This window comes from Rhynchophorus ferrugineus, unplaced genomic scaffold, assembly GCF_030347505.1.
Source record: "Rhynchophorus ferrugineus isolate W39M unplaced genomic scaffold, kcgeb_rfMv2 rfM11, whole genome shotgun sequence".
Classification (NCBI taxonomy): Eukaryota; Metazoa; Arthropoda; class Insecta; order Coleoptera; family Curculionidae; genus Rhynchophorus; species Rhynchophorus ferrugineus.
The window spans coordinates 31,373,353-31,396,653 of NW_027472590.1; the positions used below are offsets into that span (position 1 = coordinate 31,373,353).

Consider the following 23,301-nt stretch of genomic DNA (forward strand, 5'->3'; position numbering starts at 1 on the left):
CGTAGGACCTCCTTCTTTTTTGAAGTCGGTTAAAAAGAAGCGGCAATCCCGCCTAACTACTTCATATAAGCGTTCGAAACATGTTAAAAAAAACATAAACGACACAAAATTAAAAGATCTAAAATATCGAAATATCAGATGGAATTCTAAGTACCATAGATATACGGAACGATTTATGATTTTCTTTTCTTGATTTTATGATTTTCATGTCTTTGTCTGTGTTTTAGGAGAAAAAATATGGAGAAAATATCAACAGATAAAAATCGCTTTTACACCATTTATTTAATTCTATTAAACGAAACTTTAGTAACTTAATTGCACATAACAAATATTTGCTGTTTTATCAACAGTATTTTCGTTATCTCTATAATCACTTTATATAATCGGCGTGATTATAGGTACGTATAACAAAAAATGCACTGTTGCCTTGACAAACCCTTGTCGTAAAAAACCATTAACCAGATACGTATCCGTAGTTGGTTGCGTTTACTTCGGAGGTGAAGAGAAGGCGTAGAGTATATGCGTTTGGCGATAAATCCATCTGTCGGAGAGCTGGAGGAGGAAATAGACAGATTTGTAGTTTTAAAAATAAAGCATTGACGAAGAGAAGAATGCTGCACGTGTTTCGATGGATGTTTTGCGTTAAGAGATGCACGTTTATCGTTACCGTCATACACGTGAACGATATCGTGGATTTCTGTAAATGTCGCAGCGGCGGCTTCGCTAATAACATATTTTATTTACTCCACTGAGAATGAAGGGTGTGCCGCCATATAAAAGATATTCATTGCTGGGTATATATAACGCGCTGAAACAATATCGATTTCTTACTACATTCGCTGTTCTATTAAGTATAACATTAAATCTTTACCAATAAAAATGAATTGCTGAAATATATTCACGCGCATAATTTAAGAACAACTTGGTTTTACAAAAAATATTTTTAACAAAAAAATTTAACCGCCTCCAAAAAATTAATAAGGAGCTCACTAAAAATTAAAAAATAACCAAACTTTAGTTTTTAACGCAACAAAAACATTTTAAAATAAATTTATATTCTGATGATATTCTACTATATATACACAAATTAGCTTAATACCTACCTAAACCTATTTATGTATATATATAATATTATTTTAATTTCTACCAATTGATCAGTATGAAGTCGGTGCTGAACAAACAGTTTTTTGTATATGTAAAATTATATTATTATTTTTGTACTGTTTAGGCTCGGCACCGACTTCAAACTGATCAGTTTTGTAATAGTTGAAATAATATTGTAAACAGATAAATAGCTTTAGGTAGGTATTAAGCTAAATTGTGTGTATATAGTAGAATATAAACTATGTGTAGTAGATAGGTTAAATAAGGTTTTTGTTTATTTTTATATAGTTATTACAACGACCATTATGTACTATATCATATTAAAATGACATTGTTGCGTCGAAATCATCCCTTTTGCTAGAGACGTCTTTTCTGTTTCCTCGGTGCTTTTCTTATTGTGGCATAGCTTTACTATACATTCGATATTATGCGATATTTTATGTTATCTTAACTCATAATTCTTTTGCCAATCTAATGTCACAAATATTTTGATACACAGTTAAATGTTTTAATCAATTAAACCCCTACACTATACAAAAAAAAGAGCATTACAATTTTCGTAAACTTGTGGAAAAAAGTTTCGCAATGTCTAATATCTAGATGTTACTGTGATCGCAATTTTACAAATTGGATTTATTAGTTTAAATATTCATCACTGATACCTAAGCGGCTAGAAAAAAATGTTGTGAAGTCAGTTAAGTGGTTCTTAAACACGTTTTATCACGCAGATGCTCCACGTGATGCCACAGCGTCACGTGACTAGCTCAAAGTCACATTTTATTGATTAATAAAATTGAAAGAAAAAACTAAATTGATTTTTTCGAAACAAATTTATTACTTACTATTATTTTACTGAATTTCACATTTATTTAGAGCCTTTAATTTAATAGTTTCTATTAGAGTTCTATCTTTTTATTTTATTATATTGGAAACAAAATCTGTATCCTTGCCTGTTATAATTCTAGTGACTTCAGTTCAAAAAGATGCCATGTACTTAATAATCCTGATCGAGTTGCTAAATGTAGTATTAGATGTTGCTTGCTTGTTGCGTTTATTTTGTAAATAACTGTCTGGGTTAACCTTCATGCCACAATGTATTCATGTGGATACTTAGTAGAAATATATTTCTTTAAATAAATTAACACCTTTAAAAATTGATGCTAAATCTTCTTGTATCGAATACATACAGACCTTTTTTTGATATTTTTACAACTGTCAACTATTTTTTAGTAACAAAATGAAAGATAGACTAAGTTTCTAAAAAAACAGTATATGTTATATATATTATAATATATATAGATAGATAAAAATTCTATGTATATAAATATACACATTACAGGTAAAACCAATGCTGAGTCATACATCAGTCAATACAATGATTAATCTAGATGATTTAGGACCAATTTATTTTTTAAATAAATATAATATCCCTATACTAGATGTCGCGAAACAGTTCTCCATAATTGCGTATAAAGTTAAATCTCTATTTTCTTTCTATGTCATAATATAAGGAAAGTGATACACAAGATAATTCCCAAATATTGACAGGTAGACGAAAACACAACAACAAAATAATTATCCAATTTGCGAGGTGTATTCTAACAGTTTTTAAAAGAATGGAAGTCCTTAGGAAATATATTATTTATTTGAAAGGGTGTGGCAAAAGTCCAGCTATCATTTTGATTTGACACTAAGGTGGGTCACAAGTCCCGCTACCATTTTGATTGCGCCTCATCTTGGTTATGTGACATTTAGCTCAGTTTCGTTTTAACCAATGTGTTATGTAGACGTCCACATTTTTTGTGGATAAATACACGCTACAAGAACGAGCAAAAATAGTGACAATGTTTATTGAAAATAATCGTTCTATTATTGCTACTCAGTGGAAATTGCGTCAATGGCAGCGGGACTTTTGTCCCACCATATAGTTGCTTACATTAAATATTGGCGAATAAATGATGTGGTGTGGATTTTGATACTTTTATTCGATTTAATTTTATTGATAGCATAAACACGACTGACTGAAATCTAACACATACAAAATTATTCAAAATATGACTGCTGAATCAAGTGTTTGCTGCCAATCAGAATAAATTCAACAAAACCTAATATTGCATTCATAGAAATTATAAACAAAAAAGCGATTAGTTCCTTTCTTCACATTAATCTGACATTCTTTCTTATTTTCTCTAATTACAGTCAGTGTCATCAAGCTCAAGCATCAAGCAAAGTCCCCTAGCCATATAATATTACAAAACATCTAGTTTTTGAAAAACATCTGTAGTCCGTAGCTACTTGGCACAACCTTTGAAGTTCAGGGTATAAGGTATGTCAGGTTCATGAAAAGATGAACTGTAATTGCTGTGAATTAACCCATTGCATCGGTATTGGAACAGAAGCTTGCAATTCAATTTGTCGAGCCACCACAGATGTGACTAGTAGCTACAGTATTGAAATTTGAGTATAAACAATGCAATTTAGAAGAAAACCACAGCCAAACTGGCGATCGAATGTATAATATATTTGGGACAGACTCTTTGGCCGTTTCTTCAAGACGAATGTATTATATCGCACAGTTGTTGGTATATTGGCGTCTAACTGTCAGATCTGATGAATGAAGTTTAAAATTTGGTATATACCTTGTATTAAAATGTTGTTGGAGTAACAATATATTATAAAAGTAAAATAAACCTGGTACATTTTTGTTTCTATACTACCGCTCAAAACGATAAATTTAATTATAATTTCATAGCTGCAGTTAATTTATTTTAACAGTATTCGTCTATATAATCTTAATGTTGCAAAAACAACAAATAACCGCACTTATTTGAAGTAATTTAAAACAATCTGGTAGTTAAATTTGGGCGATTTTTATTATTGCCCTCATAAAATTCCCGGTTACTTGTTTAACACACTCCGTGAAAATTTATATCCGGCCATAAACTCCGAAATAAACGACACAATCCTGCCGGAACGGAGACACCCGGATTATGAAAACAAACTATGGTTAAGTGAAATATTAGATTCTTATTCACGAAGACGGGTATCTTAAGTTCTAGGAAAATATAACTGATAATGTTTGGTTGCCAAGAAAGTATTTTTGGCGTCCGCGTTGTTACTCTGTTTGAGACTCTTACGACTTTATAAATCAAATAATAATTAAAATCGCATTATCCATGTTGCCTTTTATATTTCGAGATTCTGCTCTAGCGATGTCATCCATCAACTGACCTATATATCCTGAATCCTTAAATAGGGTAAATTTTGAAAATGTATGGTCTTATTTTAGTTAATTTGGATATCCTCTTTTTCAGCTTTCATTGACTGGTGTAGACTTGCTAATAACTCTTGCGACATTTTGTCATACAAATGGATAATTTTGCTGTCTGTTACTCGCAATTGGCTTGAATTTAAGTTTGTTCAATACACACCACAAAAATAACTACTGCAACATACGCAGACGACACAGCAATCTTAGCTTTTCATGAAGATCCAGACACGGCATCAATGAACCCATCTGAGCCCATCTGAAGTAAATACAACTGTAATCGAAAATATGGCGCATTAAAGCCACTGTAAGAAAATCTACCCATATAACTTTCACCGTGCTTAGAAGAATATCAATCATTACCAACGCCCTCAAGCAGAGGATATTAAATATCCTGGTATGCATCTAAATCGACGCCTAACCTGGAAGGAGCACATACTCGCTAAACGAAAACAACTTGGACTTAAATTGTATCAAAAGTATTGGCTCATCGGGCGCAAATCCAAGTTATCATTAGATAACAAGATATTGCTTTATGAGTGCTCAAGCCTATTTGGTCATATGGAATCCAACTATTTGCTAGCAAATTTAATATATCATCATTCAACGGTTCCAAAATAAGATGTTGCGTGCCATTGTTGATGCTCCGTACTATATTTCAAATAAAGTGATACAACGCGATATTCCTCTAGAACCTATAACGAGTGTAATTCAACGTGTTTGTGTGAAGTACTTCGAAAGTATGCCAATGCAATTTGGGCTTCATGGTGATAATGGTTACAAAAACACCCAATTCATTAAAACTAATTTAGAGGCAATAAAAAGGGAGATATTTCAAGCAACTTCTTTTTTTCTCTATCTTTGGTGGTATTTTTATTTTTTAACTAATAATTAAAATGATATAAAATTATGATATATAGTATTTGAAGGTTAGTATCCAGCAATCAAATGAATAAGTAAACTATGATCTTATATTTGTGTAAAAGTGACTACCTTAATCACTGTTATCGTCTATTTGGAGAAGAGTTTCATGAAGATTGTCCAAAATTGGTTGTTTAGAGTATTCCAAAAAACGTGAATATATTACAACAGCTTCTGAAGACTCCCTTTTGAAAGCATAATTACTTTTAACAGAATTAAAAAAAGAATTCTAACTACAAGGAATATTTCAAGGACTATTATTTTTAAAACGCACTATATATTTGTATAAGTATTACTAAACATGTGTCATTTTAATAGCGAAATAAGCTTTTCCTCAAACTAATACCTAATAAAATGTAACATAAGAGAAAGAAGGCAATTCTTCGCGACCACCTTTCAGCCTTTAGCTTTGTAATGTTGGTACTTTCAAATGTATTTTTTTGAACAACCAAAGTATCTATAGGTTGAGCTAAGTACGTCTAAGACCACTCTTGTGGCTGATATATTTAAAATTATAAACGATGCCTTCGTCAAAATCGATACAAATCCAATCCAAGTGATCTATGACTTTCTCCATATACGTCAACACGGTTTCAAATCAAACCTCCCATATTCTCGCTACTATTAATAGGTTCACTCTTAATTGAATAGCTTTTTCCGTTCGAAATCTCGATTTAAATATTCTCCAGTACCGATAATTGATTTTCATTAACGGCGTAATTGGAAATATTTCGCATAGAATTCATCTGTAGTAAAAACAATAGCATCAAAGATATGAAAGTATCGCAAAAATACGTTAATTAATTATAGCCTTAATTGATTTCTTCGTGCTGATACTTGACAATACTATTATTAGTGAAAAACACGAAATATTTTCTCTTCTAGCTGTCTTGTATTAATTATAAATATTTAGGTCGTCAATTAATATTAAACAGTTGAATTTCGTGTTTTTAGTATGGCGTAGGTGTTGATATTGCGGTGAAGATGTAGGTCTTAAGAGAGAAGTTAGATTGTTTAATTTTTAGTTGTAAAACAAGCTAACTATACAAGCTATCTTGATTTTCAGAAATCTTCATAAAATAGATGTAAAATAGACATATATATATATATATATATATATATATATATATATATATATATATATATATATATATATATATATATATTATTGAAGTCATATATGAAGGAACTTTGGAGAACAATAATATAATACATGATTTCTGCATTTCAGTTAATTAGCAGCTAGACTAGTTAGATAGCAAGTGCTGTTGATAGATCAGCTAAATGTGATAAATATAATATACCTGTTCACATAGCTTCATTAATTTCCAATAATCAACAGGCAGACATAAGTTTAAATTAATGATAATTTTAAATTGCTTCACCACTGAACATTATAACTAAGTATCATAAGTAAGATTATTTTCAGAACTGTAAAATGATATTTGACTTGGCATGTATATTGAAACAATAGAAAACACAATTATTTTTTACAATTTAGAAATGTATATTAAAGAATTGTATTTACATCATTAAATTAACCATCAATTTTTCAAAACTGACTTCAGATGGCTCTTCTTCAATTTTGTCTTTTGTGGCTTTTATTTATCTATTGCTTTCTATTTTGTCTTGTGTACCACGTAGCAACTGACAACTCATCAATAAATGAGAAATTAAAATTCTATGAAACTAATTTATGATTGTAAATATGCCTCACAACGTTCATTTTAACTTTTAATGCACAAATTAACTTACTTATTATCACCAATATGGTTAGAGTAAGCATTAAGTTAATACCATTAAAATGTACAGATATCTTAACCTTTAGAATTTCCTCTAGTACAATTACATATTATGTCTTCAGAACCATATCTGTTATTATCATATGCTCATATGCAAGTTAGTTCTTCCTCGATATAAGCTTTAACCTGTGCTAAATTTCACACCTCAACGTGTCCCCCTTTCTTCAAAGAATGAGGCAAAACTTTATATATAGACTAATTATTATTTTAATCGAAGAAACAATAAAAAAAATATTATATCAGGGGATGGAAGTAACTGTCATAAGGAAATTATATCGAAAATCAATTTTATAACTACAAATTGGTTTCTTATTTTTGATACAGGAAATGTCCGTTTCATTTCCGCAAATTTATTAAACAACTTATATGTTTATATATATTTTTGGGTTGATCTAAAAAGAATCCGGAAAAAATTAGAAACGATATCTGCTGGATAATCCCAGCTATTATCGAGGTTCTTGTATGAAAAAAATCTCATCACAAGAACGTATATAAAAGATCGGGATCTTTTGTCGTGCAAATATCAAAGGCGGAGGGGAGATCTTGTCGAATGCTCTTCCCAGACGCTCTTGTCACAGAAAGGAAACCAAAACCGACAGCTTGAGATCAATCATAACCAGAAAAAAAAACGGCATTTTGCCCAGATATGGAATGAATAAAATGCGAGAAAATTATCTGCGTTAAATTATGTAGGAATATCTATAATGCCATTTCTAAAAAAACGTAACAGGTCAATTGAAAAGTTCTCGGCCGACCACAGCAAAACACATTTTTTTGGTCAAATTAGTTTTTTTATTCAACATAATTCCCTTCAAGGGTAATACACTAATTATAACGACCCTCCAACTTTTCCATACCATTTTTGTAGTACGATTTGTCCTTTGCTTCAAAATAGGCCTCAGTTTCTACGGTCACCTCTTCATTCGACGAATATATTCTTCCCAGCGAGCATTGTTTTGAGATCTGAGAACAAGAAATAGACGCTGGGGTCCTAGATCTGGCGAATACGGTGGATTAGGAATCAATTCGAAACCCATTCCATGGATTTTTGCCACCGTTTTCTCTGTCTTGTAACACGGTGCATTGTCTTGGTGAAGCAGCACTTTCTTTTTCTTCAAATGGGGCCGTTTTTCGGCGATTTCGTCCTTCAAACGATCCAATAACGCTATGTAATATTCGGTGTTGATAGTCCTTCCTTTTTCAAGGTAGTCAATGAAAATTATTCCATGCCTATCCCAAAATATAGACGCCATAACCTTGCCAGCCGACTGTTGCATTTTCCCAGGTTTTGGAGCGGGTTCATCCTCTACATTCCACTCGAGTGACTCTCGATTGGACTTCGGAGTGAAATGATGGAGCCATGTTTCATCCATTGTCACATATCGACGCCAAAGCTCGGTTTTATTACGCTTTATCATCTTCAAACACTGTTCCGAATCATCAAATCGTCGTTGATTTTGGTCAAAAGGGAGCTCGTTCTGCAAAGAGTAACATAAACAAAATACAAATTTTTTAGAACAAAGTCAACAAACAAATACTATAGGACTGACTACCTATATCGAGACCTTCAGATACCCACAGTCAGCCAAGAAATCAAGAGAATTGCAAGGGGGTATGAGTAAAGATACCATTCTCATTAGAATATTGAAGTATTGCAACTTTTGGATAACATTACAGAAGGGCACAGATTCAAAAGAATCAAACCATCTAGTCTTCTGTAATGTTGTGTAGTGAGGTGCATATAACAAAAAATACAGCAGTGACATGTATAAACATTATGTCACCAGAGACTAAGTTAGGGCCGATGGGTCCTCCTATTTATATACCTAGATTTATGTTGTCATAAAGACAAATTGTAGGTTAGTCGGAAACGACTAGTAACAATGTAATAATTAAATAATAAAAAAATCTGTTTCAAAGCATTATATATATTTTCAGGATTCTTTGATAGGACAACTGAAAGTAGAATATTTTTGTAGTTTATATTGGTAAGTCTTACCATGTTCTCGTCCATTGGTTGGAATAATGTATTTACGTTCGATAGTATATATATGGTAAAAATTTACCGATTTTCGCTCTCTAGTTGCTATTCTAAAAAATGGCTTGTCATACTTGAAGAATAATTGGCTTGTAAAAAGATAAACAAGAAAAAATAAACTCTCCTACCTTTCTATACCTTCATATTTTATTTAATTTTATGTTAGAAATAATTTTATAATAATAAATAATATATAACAAGTATATAACTTTATATAATGAAACTGATCTTAATACAAATAAATTATATCAAGAACAGAACATTCTTCTATCAGCTCTGCTGTGGTTTCAGACATTAAACTGGCTAAACATTGTTGATTATGAATTCAAAAATTATTTAAAAAGAATTAAATAAATAAATAAAAAAAAAACCAAATACAAATGATTTCTTAAACCTTGAAGTTTTATAATTTTGGATATTTTTGTCCTACACGCCTTAGTTAAACTAACTTACGTAGTTAAATTATTTACTCTTATGACACTGCTATGTAATTATTTCAAAAAGCAATATTATAAACTGTCAATAAAATGCCTCACTTGTTCACTATGACACTACTATTTGGACAGAGTAATTAAACATACTTAAATATTACCCCCTTAAATATAATTAATATGTTGGGATGTGATAGTATATTTTATCAATATTTATAGTTTCTATGATTATTATATTCATATATTTACGATTTTTCTCGAAGTGATTTCGTGTAAAAAGCAAACTATAATATGTAACTATAAATGTATATACTTAAGATATATAAGATTAATATAACAATGTGTGTAGGGATTATTTATATAACTGCTTGCAATACCTGTACAACTAAGAAATATAAGGCATATATGGTAATGCTTATCCTAAACTAAAAAGCGCTGATAAATTTCTACATATTAAATATATTTGCTGACATTAATCCTAACCTTCACAAAGGTATGGCTTTGCTATATCTTCCTTCAAACATTTCGCGATCTACTTAAAAATTAGGGATATATTTACATTTTAACTATATCGCAAACAATCTATGTAATCTATGTAAACAATGTAATCTATAACGTTTCAAAAATATTAAAAGGTTTTTTGTTACAATCTATTGTTTTTTGCATTTAAAAAACATATATTTTCAAGTAGATTTCTTGATAATGTATTATGAACCATTAGGGAATATATAGGAATTTTTTTCAATATTTAATAATATTGCAACGTTATCATAATGTGGTCGAATATTATTTACCTTTTCGTATCGATTGCTAATTAATTATATCAAATAAAGATAGTATCTAACGATTTAATTAGACTTTAATGCATGATAAAACAATATGGCTTAATGATATCAACAAATATTATATTAATTGATAAAGTTATGAATATAATAATATGAATAAAGTTATGAATATTAGTAACGTTATGATAATAATTCGTCATTGTGTGTATAAACAAAATCACCTTTTGTATTCCTATGTATTCTTTCTTGCTTCTGTTCGAAATAGTATTGTATCTTTTTATTCGATATACGCAGAGTTATCAAGAAATATATTGTTTATATCTCAACAGGATTGCTCATAATCTATTAATACAGTAGTAATCAGTAATAGTCTATATATTATTAAGACGCTAAGTTCAAACATGGGAGGAATATTCATTCACACACTGTACATTCTCTGTAAAATGCAATAAATACAAATTTATATGCAAAGTAGACGAGTGAATACCAATTAAAATTATTAATTAAAAACAGTTTAATGCGAAACTTTAAAACAAAAGACGTTATCGAAAAGTTATTATAAGATGAACAAGACCCAAAAACAGAGATAACCATCGACTTCCCACCTCTTTCCACATAAGGAGATTTTTTTCTATCATTTCCATTTTCGCAAGAAACTTGATATTTGGAATATGTAGAATAGCAGAGTGCTATTACTGAAGATATGAAAGTAGTAGAAATGATTCTGATAGTACGGTTTAACTTTGCATTAACATTAATAAAGGTTGCTATTAAATTTGTCTCAGATTTTGCAACTAAAAGCCAAAGCACCAAACAAATAATGCAGGAGGAACAGGCTTGAAAAATAAATTGTAAGATCTGTTTAGGTTCTGTCTCTTTATCTTTATGGGCGTGCCGAAACCGAAAATTACTTCCTTTTTAAGAGAAAATGGCACATTCCTTGACAATTTGGGTAGCTACTATACTTAATACGTTTACTAACACGCTCTAAATTTTTCTTTTTCCCCATTTTTATTGACAGTAGTCTAATATCATTTAGACGCTCCATTTTCCTAGCTATCAAATTTACATAACCTCTTAAACCTTCATAATTTTATATTTCTTGTATTAAATAACTGGGTATATTTATAAATAACATATTTCAACAACTTAACTGTATCCAATGAAGCTAATATTAATAAAAATCAATTATATTAAGAGTAACTGAGAATTATACAAGATCAATTCTCCAGCAACACAGTCTGTAGCGCAGCAGCCTCTATTAGTACAATAAATGATCCGACATTCAATATTTGCCTTTTAACATTTTTCCATTATGTTTTATCCGGTTTTTTAACAAATTGCAGCAAATATAAACCGAACCTACTGGGATAAGAAAGACGCAATCGATAATTTTGAAAGCATTATTATTCAAGTTCCAACTAATATTGATAATATCATTAATGAAGCATCAGCCAGACAACAATACATTTGATCACTGGCTTTAGAGGTGTATCATGTTATAATAAATTGTGCAAAAGATTGATTTCATTTTAAAGAGCACCTTGTACTTGCATTAATTTTCTTTTCGGAATACTTTGGCGAGTATTGCGTTAAATATTATTAGGATAAACACACTTCCGTATGTTTCTTGTATTCCAGGCTTGATAAGGACTGAACTGTCAATTATTTATTCAAAAAACAATTACAGAACATTAAATTGCCCACTACCTCTTCCAAAAATTTTAATAACAAACAATCTAGGAGACAAAAGGAAAGGTATTTCTTAGCGTTGGGAACTATCGACTAAAAATAGTCGGAACAGTCGATACTCAAAAAACTAGCGACTGAAAATAGCAATAACTATTTTCTCGCCTGTTTTTTCCATTTGTGATTTCAGATGTACGAATTCTTTCCTATATAATTTGTGAGAGAGGAAAGGACGGAGATGATTGTTTGAAGCAGTTAATTTCAAATGTGCCTATTTTTTCCAACGGTAAGTATAAGATAGACGGAGATGTACGTATTCTTGCACGTACTAACTTTAAAAATGAAAAGGGAAAAAATAATTACTGAATACTATTAACATGCAATTAATAACTTCATTTTAAAGGAAGTAGAATTACTTTTATATTTGGGTATTCTGTGGATCTGTAAAAAGAAATGGAATAATAAACCCACAAATATTTTATCGCATTTAATATTTTTATTGTTATTTTTAAATAAGATACCATAATAAATATTGATAATACAATATTGAACTTAAACAAAATGTATCATAGAAAATTTAATCAAAATGAAATCATATAAATAAATTAATCTATGACATAATTAAAAATGATCGCACAATAACTACTAAGACCTTTTTAAATAAAATAAATGCTTTGTTTATTATTGAATGAAAATATTTTTTAATCATTATTGAAAAATAGAATATCCATGTTCAGCTTTTCTCTCATGATGAGATTCCTTCGATTGTTAATAATTTGGCCAGATTTTGAAAAAACGTATTTGAAGGGGATAATTGTTGTAGGTATAGCACAATATTTTAAATGTAACTGATATAAATCAAGTAATATAATTTTATGGTCATGCTAAAAATTTAATAGGTTTTCTAAATGCCCAACAAGTGGAATTTCCAAATACTACTTAATTTGTAAAGTTGTTGTAGCACCTGGTGTAATTATTTATTTCATTCTGGCTAGTTTTTAGCCAAATGTCTTCAGATGAAATACATTGTTCGCCAGTATCTGAGTTGTAGTACTGTTTTTTTTTCTTTAGTAAGTTAGAATGGAATATACCTCTTTTGTGATAAATTCTTCTATCGCCTCAGCGTTATTTGTAATACCAAATGCTGATTATGTAAATCGGGGATTGCAGATGGCAGAAGTTGCGGATTCTCTTTCAAAATATTCTCATACTATAGAATGTTTAGCTGAATGCATCATTCTACTGAAAAGTTATAACATAATAAAAATAAATTGTAAAAAAGATTTCTCTACCTTACCTGCTGATAAAATAAATCTTAAACTAAAACTAAAAAGTGACGCAACCATCATTATTCTCCTGAATTCTCCTGACCAATTTTCTATCAGGAAATTTATTTATTAGAAATATTTAGAATAAATATTGAATATGGTCCATCACCTCTTTACGGTTAAAATTTTTTACGAAATTTAACTGCTACTAAAAAACTTCTTCAAATCTTTTTGGTTATATTGAATTTCTGGATCTTTTTGAATCTAAATTTTGTTTTCAAGATTTTAGGAAACAAGTTTTGACAGTCAAAAGACTTTAACAAAAATCGAGAGAGTTAAATCGAGACCAAAAAGTCAATAAAAAAATTATCTATTATTGCCATAAAGAGTATAAAAAATATTTTACTATTAATCACTCACAATTTTAATCTTTTTACCCTGTTACGTGAACAATCTTGAAAAATAGAGTCTCAAAATGCTTCTGTATTAATATACAGTATATTGTAATTTGCAAGAAACCTGCCAAAAAAATCTATAAATAAATAAATACTATTGATTAATAATAATGATATTGCATACTAAAGTTACTTAGCTTTGGCATAGATATGATATATGTTTTTATGCTTTCTATTTAAATAGTTCTATTTCTTGTAATAGTTATTGTTTAAAATTTTAATAAATATTTTTTAATAAAATATTAAATAAATCATGAAACAATTTATTTGTTTTTGAACATCCAAGTTTTAATGATTTGATGAATGATCGTTTGATTTATTTATAAAAATCACTAGCCCCCTACTTCTTGTAACCGCAAAACCGGCTACGTCCAAGGGCTCTCTAAAATTTACGGCCCTTGGAAATTATCAATGATTTGACATGACTGTGAGTCACTCCTGGAACTGGACCTGATTGCTTAACAGCCTCACTGCAAAATCATGAAACTATATGTATATATATATATATATATATATATATATATATATATATATATATATATACATATATATATATATATATGTATATATATATATATGTATATATATATATATATATATATATATATACAAATGTATATAAGCCTAAATTCAGCATATTTTTTGAAGGTCGCGGGTAGGACGACAGGCAGAATATAAAAAATCAGTCGAATGAAACTAGCAGAACCGAAACTAGTAACTAAAAGTACACGACTGAAACAGTCGATAGTAAATAGTAATAAAATAAGTCGGATTCAAAATAGCGACTGAAAACAGTCGACTGAAACAGTCCCTGATAAAAAGTCATAAAATCAGTCGAACCAAAAATAGCGCCTGAAACAGTCGATATTAAAAATTAGTCAGTTGGTAATCAATTTCAGTCGAAAGTTCTCATCGTTATTAATAATATGTTTCGGACAATTTTAATCATAAATAAAACAGTAATAATATCTCTAGTTAAGAAAAACACATTCTCCTTCAAACTGAATTGATACATTTCCTTGTTTTATTGCAGAGCTATAAAGAAAAGGACGCCGGCAAAGTGGTGGTTTACACCACGTCGATGGGCATCATCCGAGAAACCTATCACGCCTGCATGAAGGTGAAGCAGATCCTCAGGACATTGCTGGTTAAGTTCGAGGAGAGAGACGTCTTCATGAGCACCGAGTATCAAAACGAAATCAAGGACCGGATGCGCTGCGACCACATCCTAATTCCGCAAGTCTACGTCGACGGACAGCACTGTGGGGTAATTTCGATTTGTTTTTACGATCTTTTTTTATGGGCTAGTTATCCGAGTTCGTTTGACGAATGGCGATTTAACGTCGAGATATCGTGAACAAGTGCGAAGGGTGAGTCGTTTTATACGAAGGAAATTACAGCGGTCTTGCTGTTTTTTTTATACTACTGCTTTCTGATAATATGGAGTAGACATTTTGTTTGAATTTGAAGAAATCTAAATTTAATATACGAATCAGTAATCTACTTTTGAATCTTAAATTCCTTAATTTTATCCTAGTTTTATTATATTTTTATATGTTGCAATAGATGAGCCTTTTTTCTAACAAAAATAAAAAAATTACATAAACTGTTATAACCTGTAATACTTAACAAAATAACTGCGTAATTTATTGAGTAACTATCAAACGCTAAAAAGGGAAAAATAAAATATTTTTAACAAAAAAATTGAACCGTCTTCAAAAAATAAATAAGAAACTCACTAAAAATGAAAAAATAAATCAAACTTAAAAAAAAAAACTTATTTAACCCATCTACTATACCTATTCTATATTCTACTATTTACACAGAATTTAACTTTATCTAAACCTAAACCTATTTATCTATTAAAATATTATTTTAACTATTACCAACTGATAAGTTTGAAGTTGGTGCCGAGCTCAAACAATGCAAAAATAATTAAAAAATGTTGTGACATATACACAAAATTAATTTACGAAAAAACAAATTTATGTTTTTGCTCGGCACCGACTTCAGGTGATTAGTTGGTAGTAGTTAAAATAGTACTGTAAATAGATAAATAGGTTTAGGTAGGTATTAAGCTAAATTGTGTGTATATAGTAGAATATAAAATGCGTGTAGTAGGTAGGTTAAATACGTTTTTTGTTTATTTTTTTAGTTATTACGATTGTTATGTACATATTCTGAAGGTTTTTTTTTGTTTAAAATCTAATTTTTTGAAGTCGGTCCAATTTTTTGTTAAAAATATTTTATTTATCCATCGGATCCTGATGACGTAGAGCCCTTAACAGTTTATTACTCAGACGTTAGCATTTGGTTAAATACCTAAGATGCGATCTGTAACGATCTCAAAACATCAGCTAGTCGCTAGGTAAGTAATCAGCATGATTCTGAAACATATATAAATAATTTGTGCTCCTATCACAAACCAACATCCTAATAACACGACAGGAAATCAATTTGAATTAAACACATGTTCGTATGACCATTTAATGAAATTAAGAAACCTACATTAACGAACATAAATTGTTTATAGGTTTACAAGATCGTAAATAATTAGAAAGTTAAATCTTATTGCAATTGGTCACGTAGTATTTATAGTACATTACTGGTTTTCGCCTTTTTTTTCCTCACTCACATACGACTTGTCCTTGGGAAATTAATGCAATAAATACTATTGATTAATAATAATGATAGTGCATACTAAAGTTACTTAGCTTTGGCATAGATATGATATGTGTTTTTATGCTTTCTATTTAAATAGTTCTATTTCTTGTAATATGTTATTGTTTAAAATTTTAATAAATAATTTTTAATAAAATATTAAATAAATCATGAAACAATTTCTTTGTTTTTGAACATCCAAGTTTTAATGATTTGATGAGTGATCGTTTGATTTATTTATAAAAATATCTAGCCCCCTATTTCTTGTAACCACAAGACCGGCTACGTCCAATGGCTCTCTAAAATTTACGACCCTTGGAAATTATCAATGATTTGACATGACTGTGAGTCACTCCTGGAACTGGACCTGATTGCTTAACAGCCTCACTGCAAACAAAACCATCTAATTCATTTAAAAACCTTTTTTAATGGGAAGAAATAGCTCAGCTCTAGTCTTATTTTGATACCAGCGAAACCCTTCTTTCTAAACACTTCACTCATTACATTTCACAGATTCCAGGGCCATATAACATATCTGGCTTAAAGAAAATACCAATAGAATATAGGTTGTCGGTTAAACAGTGGTAGTTAAAGTATTTGCGCGTATTGACAACACCTTCGTTCACTAGTTTATTTTATACTATTTTTCTTGATAATTCTCTGAAATTCTCGTTGAGTTTCTTCTGTTACTTCCTGTGTACTCCTCCTCCAAATACTACCCTAATAAATTCTAACCTACTGCTCATGTATATTCTAAATAATTACACCAATATCTCTACTCATAAATATTTAAAACTCTATATCATGATTTTCTCCATTACTCTATATTAATTAAATACTCATCTTTAGTTGTTTATGCTCTTATCACTCTCTGTTGGTTTTTATCGGCACTGGGCCCTAATCCCACAAAAGAATAGTTTCATTCAGTATCTTCCACTATAAAAATACACTGTTCAAGTCAGTTACCAAATTGTTAATTTCTAATCAAAAGAACCTTGTTAACGATTCCACTATCTGTCAAATTTTTTCTTACTGTCTGATGGAGTTTATCGAAAACGGAGCTTTTCAGGCTTGTTTCTAAAAAAAATACTTTATACTTGTTTGTTCTGTCTCTATACCATGTCTGTTCCATGATCATATCATATTGTAAACTCGTAATTTGCATGTATGAATATTTTGTTTGATCGTTGTCTTTTCTATTAGAGTAGAATTTCCAATTCAGTCTATCCAAAGTTATTTTGCACATACGTCATCTAAATTTTTGATGTCAAAAGATCGCGCTGTTGCCGAATCAACTCTGACTTTTAGTTCAGTTTGGCTTTAACATACAACAAAATTCTAATCTAAATAAAATAATTAAGCAAAAACAAAAATAATGTTATCAAATATAATTAATTTTAACATTGTAATAAATCTAACACATATATTATCGAAGAACTTAAAATTAGCATTAAGTACACAGTTATAAGAGTTTGCAGGTTAGGGTTGTGTTTAATTATATTTACACTGAACTCTTTTCGATACCACCTATGGTAGTTTTAGAACCTAGGTTTAGAACCTCTTATCACTTTTGTTTTGATGAATATTGCATACGTTTGACAAACGGACGGAAGGCTAGTTCGGTTACACGTTCGTACTTATCACACAGCAGTCTCCTTCAACTAGAATACAATGAAGAGAACAATTTCGAATAATTGTGAAAGACAATACATTAAGCATCTTGATTATGTATGTACAACATTGTCTCCATATATTAGATACTATACTTTTCGTCCACAAAACGACAACTTTCAATTAATCCAAGTTGGGATTGCTCATAATCTATTCCGATGTCAACGTCTACATAACCGAATTACAAACTAATGGTATCAGCTGCGTATTTTTGAGTTATCCAATTTTCCTGCCACTGCCACTGGGACGGATTGAAGTTAAACAGTTTGACGTAGTGGCAGCTTTCACAGGATCCGGTAAATATATTAAAGGGCTTTTAGGATCACTTTATTATTTAACGCGCTTAATGTAAAATTATTGTTGAGGCCTTGGGCCACGGTCTATATTTTTCTCGGCTTTAACAGAATATAATCGGTCAGCGATACAACAAATTAGTTTTCTATAAAGAATTGGAATATTTCATCAGTGAAATAGACTTGGTTCGTGTATTCGGTTTTATTTCAGCTAGTTGTCGAAATTCGACCACAAGTTATAATATAGTAAACAGAATTATTTAACAATGATATATTACCTTACTAGTACTTGTTTTAACAATTTGTCCAGTATATGATAAAATATATATTATATCTAACGCTAATGAAGATAATATATACCTTCATATTGAAATGTGAAATATGTTACAATCTCAAAAACAAAACTCCACTAGCTCACCCCTGAACATTATAATAGTCAGCGTAAAATAAATGAGATTATTTTAAGAATTGACAAACATTTAATACAAGTGGAGTGGATTTAATAAAACAGTGGACTTATATCATATATATATATATATATATATATATATATATATATATATATATATATATATATATATATATATATATATATGTTATATATATTGTTATATATATATATATATATATATATATATATATATATATATATGTTATATATATTGTTATATATATGTTATATATATTGTTATATATATATATATATATATATATATATGTTATATATATTGTTATATATATATAATAATGTATAAGTTCTAATGTAAATAAAATAATGAAACAAAAATATTTTTATCAAATATAATCTATTTTAATTACTACACATCGAATGCACATATTAGCGAAGGACTTTTAAGCGAACTTACAATGATTGGTAGGTTAGGGTTATTTTATTATATTTACGTTAAACTCTTTTCAACACCACCTTGGCGGCACAATTCATTTATTTTTTTTTATTTAGTTTTATTAAATAGTTTATTCTAAAGTCTATATATGTTCAGTAATCAGATCGGATAGTGCTAGACATTTTATTCTACGCACTTCACTGTTATTTCCCATATTTAGCTGATTAGTGAGTCTATTGGGATGCACTGACACTCTTTCGAAGTACTTCACACAAACACGTTGAATTACACTCGTTATAGGTTCTAGAGGAATATCGCGTTGTATCACTTTATTAGAAATATAGTACGGAGCATCAATAATGGTACGCAACACTGGTATTTTGGAATCATTGTATGATGGATGTATTAGGCTTGTTAGTCCCTATAGTTGGATTCCATATGACCAAATAGGCTTGAATATATATTTATACAGTAATATCTTGTTATTTAATGATAAATTGGATTATCGCCCGATAAACCAATACATTTGATAGAGTTTATCCACCTAATATTATTTTACTTTCATTGGACAGCATATTTACCATTTACGTTCAGTTCTTGCTTTATTTGTTTCCCATGTTTCCCTGACAAGTCTTTCTCCAGTGCTAAATAAAAAAATTCTCCTTAGTTTCTTCTTTTATAATCTGGGTACATTCTACACTACATTATTCTTCAGTTAGTATACATTCTAACCTCAACAATTCTTGCTTGTAAATCCTTCTTGAGCTGCATGTCCATTGTTGTTATTATTTACCATACCCTATATCAATTCGAATAGATTGAATATGCAGTGATAGGGACTAAAACATAATACTCAGTGACTATCATTCAATCAGACTATTTTAACCAATGATTTAATATATATCACAACAAGCCCGACGTCAGAACAGCGTTTACCAGTTTGTAACTTCACCAATCTTTAAGGAAATTAGCGGACATTTGACAACCAGGCGAATTTTCGCACAATCAGACAGAAAACTGCAATATAATGAGAAAGAAAAATACTGTCTGGTTATCCATGATGATGATGTTAATGTTGTTCATTTTTTGATGTTTTTTTTGAGTTTTTAATTTTTTTTAATATTAATTAAAACCATTGAGCATTAAAATATAGAACAGGTCTGATTTTAATTAGTTAATTCGGAATGCCGAACACTTTATTACAAAATCCGTGTCCTTTTGGAAATAGAATCCACAGAGCGAACCTGCTATATATCTCTATTAATTAGTACTGGTACATTACACGTTTGGGCCGCGAGCAAAATAGCTCCCTGCGCAGGCAGCGACAATAGATCCTGTTAACAATGAAAACCTTTTATTCGCACAAATCCCGATATCAATAAGGAGGAAATATTTCGGTCCCACAGGAACGAGCATCACTTTACCGAACATATATAGACATAACGGGATTTTTCTCCATTATAGCGAAATAGAGCGCTGTCAGATGTTGTCGATAATAATTTATATTTCTTCTCGATTCGTTCTAGTTCCTTCATGACGCGTTAAGTCCCCACAGATACCGATTTCGGAACGGTTCATTAATATTATATGTGATTGTCTTATTGGGCCTAATTTCCACTATTTTTTTTTCTGTTAGAATTTATTCGATATAATATAAATATGTAAGTTAATATCTTTAGAGTGTCTGCTATTTCATTCAAAATCATTTTGTGGGTTTTTAATGTTTTCGTCGGTAACAACCTTTTTTGGGCGTCCACTGCGTTCACCTTACCGTCTTCGGTGGTCATTTTACCACTTCTAAACATAGCATACCAATCCTTGATGGTTGATGTTCCCGGGGCAGTATCCGGACACTCGGTATCAAGCCAAGTTTTTGCTTCAACTGTATTTTTTCCCTTCAAAAATCAGTATTTTACCAACACGCGAAATTTATTTTCATAATTTTTTTTTCACAATAACAAAAGTTGCTTCACTAAAAATGCTAAATTTATACATGCATCTTTTGAGAGTCGCCATCTATATGTCAGACCGGGGACTTTTCAATGGACCTGTTACATTATAACCGCGGTAATAACTAAATAAAAAATAAGCAGAGACTTTATTTAACCTATCTACTACACGTATTTTATACTCTACTATACACACGCACAATTTAACTTAATACCTACCTAAACCTATTTATTTATTTACAATATTATTTTAACTACTACCAACTGATTACTTTGAAGCAATTTTGTGTATATGTTACTAAATTATATTATTATTTTTGAACTATTTAGGCTCGGCACCGACTTCAAACTTATCAGTTTGTAGTAGTTAAAATAATATTGTAAACAAATAAATATATTTAGGCAGGTATTAAGCTAAATTGTGTATATATAGTAGAATATTAAATACTTGTGGTAGATATGTTAAATAAGTTTTTCTTTTATTTTTATTTAGTTATTACAACGATTATTATGTACATATTTTATTTTAAAACGTTTTTTATGTTAAAACTCTTAAACTTCACTTAAATTTAATGAATTTGAAGTTAATTTTTTGTGTTAAAATTCTAAGTTTGATTACTGTTTACTTTTTAGTGAGTACCTTATTTGTTTTTTGAAGCCGGTTCAATTATTTTGATACAAATATTTTATTTTTTAGTATTAAATTTTTAATCAATAAATTATGCAGTTATTGTATTAAGTACAATGAATGGCACAAGTAAAAGTGCATCCCGTATGAGGAAAAATTGCTGCCATACTGGGAATCGAATGCGCTTCATCCGCTTGTGAGCTCAACATTCTTACCATTACATCATATAAATAGCTGATTACAATGTTTTTACGATGTCTCATACGATATGGTTAGTGCTTAAAAAGCAAACTGATATTTTACTCTCGGCTACATCCAATTTTTCGTCACATCAGTTCAACATTAACATCAATATCAGATTATTTTAGTTAAAAAATATGTGAAAATATTGTACGTGCCTTTGAAATTTGAGGGTTTCCCTCAATTTTCCACCTTTCCCCATCAGATCCTAACTTGGTTCCAATGGAACCACCTCGGAAGTGAAAATCGATCCACTATTAACGGAGAAATCGGCGAACATACATTAAAAAAATATACGGCCGAACATAGAACCTCCTCCTTTTTTCAAGTCGGTTAAAATCTATGCAAATTGTAACTTTGAATAGAAATGAAAATAAATAATTCAGTTTAGTAAAAATAATAAAATAAATAACAATAATAATCTTATTATTTATTACTTCATCTGAAGCATTGTTACCGTAAGCTTCATACAGCATTCGATAACCTTCAGCCGCCTCTTAGAAGTAAAAGGTTCAATTTGAAGAAATTGAAGTAAAAAACTAAAACATCTCTTAAATGCGATTTCCTCAGTATAGATTCAGACATTTTCAACTCACTGAAAAGACTTTTTGTTCATATTTGAACGAAATGACACATACTGAAAATGAAGCCTGTCAGTGATATTAATTTATAGGCCGATACAATACTGTCTTTGTAAAAATAACTGTATAATTCACCTCAATAATAGCACGCTCTATAAAGACAGACCGCCCAATCGTTTCTAGAAACATACGCCCCTATTATTACAAATGACAGGAGCTTAAAATTGTTTCGAAACAATATGTGTGTATTTGCCTGCTATCTCTCCCCTGAAGTTCGATTAAATCTATTTCGTGAATCACCAACATACTTTTCAAACTTAGATTCGTCTCCCCTATAACCAGATCGCATTGATGTCGTATACATATTCTGTAAACCTTTTTCTGCTCTATAAATGCCTGTATTGTTTTTGTTTTTTAAAAAAAATGGCTCCTCCGCTATCCAAGAGAGAAATATAATACACTGGAGATTTATTTGGGTGTAAAAACTTATATTATATTGTAGAATATATATAATATTTTTGTATTTTTTAAAATAAAACGTCCATCCAAACTCTTTTATATAAATGGCTTTTAGTCGTTAAACTGAAATCATTCAGTAATTCAGTTGTTTAAATTGTGAGATTTCATGTCCTGAAAAATAGCCAGATATGATGAAGATGATGCTTGGAGCAG

The 23,301-nt window shown here is 30.0% G+C and overlaps 1 protein-coding gene across 1 annotated transcript in view; it reads left to right on the forward strand.

Annotated features, from left to right (window-relative positions):
* Positions 1-23,301, forward strand: part of LOC143204946 (glutaredoxin domain-containing cysteine-rich protein CG12206) — a 109,961-nt gene that overhangs the window by 78,642 nt on the left and 8,018 nt on the right. Inside the window, exon 6 of the mRNA XM_076417904.1 lies at positions 14,795-15,028. Coding sequence (XP_076274019.1) covers positions 14,795-15,028 — 234 coding nt within the window. The remainder of the gene's footprint in view (positions 1-14,794; positions 15,029-23,301) is intronic.